The 6,441-nt window shown below is 40.8% G+C and overlaps 1 protein-coding gene across 3 annotated transcripts in view; it reads left to right on the top strand.

The window, feature by feature from the left end:
- The window catches only part of usp33 (ubiquitin specific peptidase 33), a 129,921-nt gene that overhangs the window by 113,394 nt on the left and 10,086 nt on the right, over positions 1–6,441 (top strand). For all 3 annotated transcript variants that reach the window (XM_072273338.1, XM_072273339.1, XM_072273337.1), the window contains exons 22-23: positions 857–965; positions 6,157–6,259. In XM_072273338.1, the coding sequence (XP_072129439.1) occupies positions 857–965; positions 6,157–6,259 (212 nt within the window). The remainder of the gene's footprint in view (positions 1–856; positions 966–6,156; positions 6,260–6,441) is intronic.

A 6,441-nucleotide genomic window follows, 5' to 3' on the forward strand; every position in this document is an offset into this window, starting at 1 on the left:
GGAGAGTACAGTTTCCTCCATGGAAAAGAGTATAGTTGGTGTTTCAGGCCAAGACTCTTTTGCAGGGGTAGACTATTTTCTAAATGGGGGTATTATTAAGAATTCAGAGGTGCAAAGGGACTTGAGAGTCCTAGTGCAAAATTTCCTAAAGGTTAATTTGCAGGCTGAGTCAGTAGTAAGGCAGGCAATTGCAATGTTAACATTTGTTTCAAAAGGACTTGAATATAAAAGCAAGGATGTAATGCTGAGGCTTTATAAGGCATTGATCAGACTGCATCTGGAATATTGTGAGCAGTTTTGGCCACCCTATCTACAGAAGGATGTGCTGGCATTGGAATGAGTCCAGAGGTTTATGAAAATGATTCTGGGGATGGGAGGGTTAATATATGAGGAGTATATGATTGCTCTCAGCCTGTACATGCTGAATGTTAAAAGGATGAGGAGGGTTCTCATTAAAATATCGAATATTGAAAAGCCTGGTTGAAGTGAATGTGGAGAGGATATTTCCAATAGTGGGAATGTCTGGGACCAGAGGGCACAGCCTCAGAGTAGAAGGACGTACCTTTAGAACAGAAATGTGGAGGCATTTCTTTAGCCAAAAGGTGATGAATCCAAGATTCATAGCCACAGACAGCTGTGGCCAAGTCTCTAGGTATGTTTAAAGTGGAGATTGATAGATTCTTAATTAGTAAGAGTTTCAACAGTTATAGGGAGAAGGGAGGAGAATAGGTTTGAGAGGGATAATAATTCAGCTCTGATAGAATGGTGGAGCAAACTCCTACGTCTTGTGGCATATTTCCTCCTTGCTTTGTTGTGCAGTTTTGCAAAAAAGGTTGAACTTCTGCTCTGCTCTCAGGTTTGGAGGGGGGCCAGCTGTTAATCATCTCTACACCTGTCAATGCTGTCAGATTGAGATTGAGAAGCTTGAAAAGCGAAGGAAGATTGAACTGGAAATGTTTGTACGGGTAAGAAGACAAAAATGCTTTATTAAATATCAGCCAGAATGTCCAATGATGAAACGTGTAAAGCTTTTGCGGTGTATACTGGTTAGTCAATTCTTTAATTTTCCATTAACTAAGGGAAAAAATCTGGCCTCAAAACTTTGTGGTTTCTGGAGGCAAGTTTTAAGCTGTACGGGTGAAAAATTAAATAGTGTGCTATGGTAGTACAAGCAAGACCTTGACCTTGGAGCCAAAGGTTTTTGCCAATGGGCAGAGTTGACCCTTCTCAAAAGTAAAGTTAGGATGTTAATTGTTAATTGCTAAAGGAAGTCAATAGTACTGGCCACAAGTAAGGAGCTAGGGAATAGAACTGACTGGATTGCACCTTCAAGGAGCATAGACCTGATGAGCCAAATGGAATCCTTCTGTGCTATAATAATTTTATGCATATTACCAAGTGGCATTGACTGATGTGCTTTTTCAACCATTTTTCACCTTGCATTTCTCCTCTTTGCACTTGAAGCATATCAAGTATACTTTAGCTACTGTAATGACCTTCCGTAATCAATTGATTTCTGTTTTCCCAACACGCCCTGAGCCCCAGGTGCTAAGCACATGAGACTAGATGTTCATGACGTGATCAACACCTCCACCCACTAACCCACTCCTCCACAACCCTAACCGCCACTACTTTATCATTTCCTGTCAGTCACCTTATTTACAGACAGTCTTGTGCCGAGCATCACCTTTATGAACATGAAATAAATATGTGCAGTAATAAAGAAGCGTCGTTCAGCAGTGTTGTCCATTTGTGAACATGAACTCATTATGTCCTGTGCAGCTTTCTGCTTCTCAGTTTAACTGTAATAAGTTCAAGTGACATCAATATAAGTTTAATATGAGTGTGAAACTTGTTAATCTCAATATGGGGAGGCTGTCATAGCATCATAGAACACTACAGCACCGAAACAGGCCGTACAGCCCATCTAATCAGTGCCAAACTACTATTCTGTCTAGTCCCATTCATCTGCACTGGAATAACACCCTCCATACCGCCCCACCCATCCATGTACCTATCCAAATTTCTCTTAAATGTTGGAATTAAACGTGGATCCACCACTTCCGCTGGCAGTTTGTTTTATACTCTCACCTCCCCTCTGAATGAAGAAGTTCCCTCTCATGTTCCCCTTAATTATTTCACCTTTCACCCTTAACCCACGACCTCCAGCTCTAGCCTCTCCCAACCTCAGTGGAACAAGCCTACCTGCGTTTACCTTGTCTATCTCCTTCATAATTTTGTGTACTTCTATCAAACTCCCCTCATTCTCCTATATTCCAGGCTGTAAAGTCCTATTATGTTTTATAACTTCAAAACATAAAACTAATTGAAAGGAAAACACATAGAGAGCCAATACTGCTTGTCTAACTTCAACTTTACTTTAAGTGAGGTGCGCATATGCGATTCACGTATTTTGCGAAGAGGTTTTTCAAGACATCAACGGTGTGCGAGGGTGAAGTGTGCAAGGCTATTGGAAGCATTTCTGGCCACTTTGTAGCTGCATCCACAACTACTAAGAAATTTGTGCCCATGCAACATGAATCCTCTGCCAGAGCAATGTAGCCCATTCCCAGGGATGGAGAGACCCTGCTCTTAACATCTTCTGGACGTGTTAGCATCCCACATAGTGCGCGGCAAGTTGCTTAATCTGCTGACCTATCCCAGGCCACCAGACAACGCTTCAAGCTAATGCTTTCATTTTGTCCATGCATAGATGACCGGCATGTAGCTCTTCCAACACTTTAGCTCTCAGCTTTAATGGTACAACGACTCTCAATTCCTACATAAGTTAATCGCCATCAAGGGCAAGTTCATTATGGGGCTGGTAAGAATTGGGGAGCTGGAGATTTTGCTGCACATTCCAACCAGTTTGGGTGGCCACATAGACCTGAGACAGTGTGGAATTTTTTCTGGTTTCCCTTTGGATCACCTCTGCCAGAAAAGGGAAACTTTCGATTTGTGATAGGGAGAATGCGTCAAAAAAAGTGCCCTCTTTTGTAAATTTTTCAGGTATTAGACCCTAAGACCTAGAAGCAGAATTTTGCCATTTAGCCCATCAAGTCTACTCCACTATTTGATCATAGATTTATTTTCTCTCTTAACCCCATTCTCCTGCTTTCTCTCAATAACCTTTGACACCCTTACTAATCAGGAACCTATCAACCTCAGCTTTGAATATGCCCAATGCTTGGCTTCCACAACTGTCTATGGCAACAAATTCCACAGATTCAGCACACTCTGTCTAAAGAAATTCCTTCTCATCTGAAAGTTCAAAGTAAATTTATTATCAGCGTATGTATATGTCACCATATACTACCCTGAGATTCATTTTCTTGCAGGCATTCACAGTACAAAGAAATACAATAGAATCAATGAAAAACTACACACAAAGACTAACAACCAAAGAGCATAACAAGACAAACCATTCAAATACAAAAATAAATAAATAATATTTTAGAACATGAGCTGTAGAGTCATTGAAAGTGAGTCCATAGGTTGTGGAATCAATTTAGTGTTGAGGTGAATGAAGTTATCCACACTGGTTCAGCTCTGTTCTAAAGGGGCATCCTTGTATTTTGAAGCTGTGCCCTCTGGTCCGAGATTCCTCCGCTATAGGAAACGTCCTCTTCACATCCACTCTATCTAGGCCTTTTAGTATTCAATAGGTTTCAACGAGATCTCCCCTCATTCTTTTAAACTCCAGCAAATACAGGCCCAGAGACATCAAACATTCTTCATATGTTACCCTTCCATTCCTGGGATTATTCTCACAAATCTGTTCTAGACCCTCTCCCATGCCAGCATATCCTCTTAGATATGGGGCTCAAAACTGCTCACAATTCTGTCTTTGCTTCCCAGGACCTTTGTGCCGAAGCAATCATTTCAAACCATTCACTTCCCAATCTTCCTTCCTCCTGAGTCCCCCTTGCCCTCTGCTGCACACTTGCTAGCTGCTGTTCACTTCAGCTCTGTCCACTGATCTCTCTTCCAATATTTCTGGTTTTTATGGTCTTTCATTGATTCTGTTATGGTTATTATTATTATTCTATAAATGTATTGAATATGCCCACAGGAAAATGAATCTCTGATTTGTATATGTACTTTGATAATCAATTTACTTTTGAACTTTTTTTTTCTTCCTTCTCCATTCCAAACGCTTATTTGTCAAATGTGCATCAAAACATACAGTGAACTTGAAATTTTCTCCTCTTCACCATGTTCACTCTAATTTCTTGATTGTTTACCTTTTCCAATCTCGTTACTCAGAAATGCATCCTTTTTACAAGAAGCATGTCATGAAACATCTTGGACATACCTTCATGCTAGTAGATTGCTATTCAGTGGCTCATTCAAAAACTGCAAAGTAAATTATTATCAAAGTATGTATATGTCACCATATGCTACGCCAAGATTCATTTTTGCAGGCATTCACTGTAAAGCAAAGAAATACAATAGAATTAATGAAGCACTGCACACAATGACTGACAAACAACCAATGTGCAAAAGACAAATCGCAAATATAAAACAAATAATAATTAATAATTAAATAAGTAAATAAATAATACTGAGAACATGAGTTGCAGAGTCCTTTGAAGTGAGTCGATAGGTTGTAGAATCAGTTCAGAGTTGAGGTTAGTGAAGTTATCCCCACTGGTTGAAGAGCCTGATGGTTGAGGGGTAATACTGTTGCTGAAACTGGTAGTGTGGGTCCTGAGACTCCTGTGGCTACTTCCTGAGAACAGCAGCGAGAAGAGAGCATGTCCTGGCTGGTGGAGATCCTTGATGATGAAGGCTGCTTTCTTCTGGCAGTGCTCCTAGATGTGCTCCATGGTGGGGATGGCTTTTCCTGTGATGGACTGGGCTGTATCCATTACTTTTTGTACTTTGTGCACCCCCTGGGTTCCGTGTGCTTCCATCCCACTCTGGAATCCTGAGCACACAACTCAAATAGACAGCAGCTTAGCAGTGAGGCAGAGCCTTGCTGTTGAGGCAGGATGCTGCCTTTCAGATGAGAAGTTTAGTAGTTTGTCTCCTCAGCTTGAAAATAAAAGATCATACCATCTGGTTTGGAGAGGCTACAGCACAGGATCGGAAAAAGCTACAGAAAGTTGTAAACTCAGCCAGCTCCTTCATAGGCGAGTGGCCAAGTGGTTAAGGCATTGGACTAGCGACCTGAAGGTCGTGAGTTCGAGCCCCAGCCGAGGGAACGTGTTGTGTCCTTGAGCAAGGCACTTAATCACACATTGCTCTGCAACGACACTGGTACCAAGCTGTATGGGTCCTAATGCCCTTCCCTTGGACAACATTGACCTCATGGAGAGGGGAGACTTGCAGCATGGGCAACTGCTGGTCTTCCATACAACCTTGCCCAAGCCTGCACCCTGGAGAGTGAAGACTTTTCAGGCGCAGATCCATGGTCTTGCAAGACTAACGGATGCCCCAATATTGAAGACCTGTTCAAAAGGTCATACCTCAAAAGGGCAGCATCCATCATCAAGGACCCCCAACACCTAGGAAAATGCTCTCTTCTTATGGCTACCATCAGGGAGGAGGTACAGGAGCCTAAAGACACACTTAATGTTTCAGGATCAACTTCTTCCTTTCTGCCATCAGATTTCTGAATAAACAATGAACTCATGAACACTACCCACTTCTTAAGCTACTTAATTTTAAATATATTTCTTATTGTAATTTATAGTTTTAAAATTATAATTTTATTATAATTTATTGCACTGTCCAGCTGCGGATAATCAACAAATTTCACAACATATGCCAGTGATATTAAATCTGACTCTGGTTCTTGTATATTGCTATTCCAAAGAAGAAAGAGGGACCTTTTCCTGTCATTCTGGCCAGTAATTATCCAACACCCATTTGGAAGTGATTATCTGTTGATTATTACATTGCTGTCTGTAGAAACTTGCTGTACACAAATTGTCTCCATTGTTTCTTACATCAAAATTGAAACAATACCTTAGATGTGTTTAATCGACTATAAAGTGCATTGGGACATCCTGACTTTGTGAAAAGCATTACATGGTTTGTAGATCTTTTGTACTCGGTGCTGCAGATTATTCACTGTTTACTGTAGTTCTTTACCATGTTTGTGAAGTGAATCAATAAGCTGATTGCAAATTCTTTTTCTCAAACATACAGTTGAATAAAGCTTTCCAAGAAGAAGAATCACCATCAGTTATCTACTGTATTAGCATGCAGTGGTTTAGAGAATGGGAAGGATTTGTCAAGGGCAAAGAACATGGTATGTGTACCTTGCTGATGAAAACATGAAATTCACTTCTTTCACTTTTATTACCAGTGATCTGTGGGTGTTTTTCAGAAGCACTACTTTTGAGCTGCTGAGTGTTTTGAAAACGTGCAAGATAGTAGGAAGAGTACACCATTCCAACACTCAAACTTGCTGTGTCATTTAATAGGATTTGG

This window comes from Mobula birostris, chromosome 12 (assembly GCF_030028105.1).
Source record: "Mobula birostris isolate sMobBir1 chromosome 12, sMobBir1.hap1, whole genome shotgun sequence".
Lineage (NCBI taxonomy): Eukaryota > Metazoa > Chordata > Chondrichthyes > Myliobatiformes > Myliobatidae > Mobula > Mobula birostris.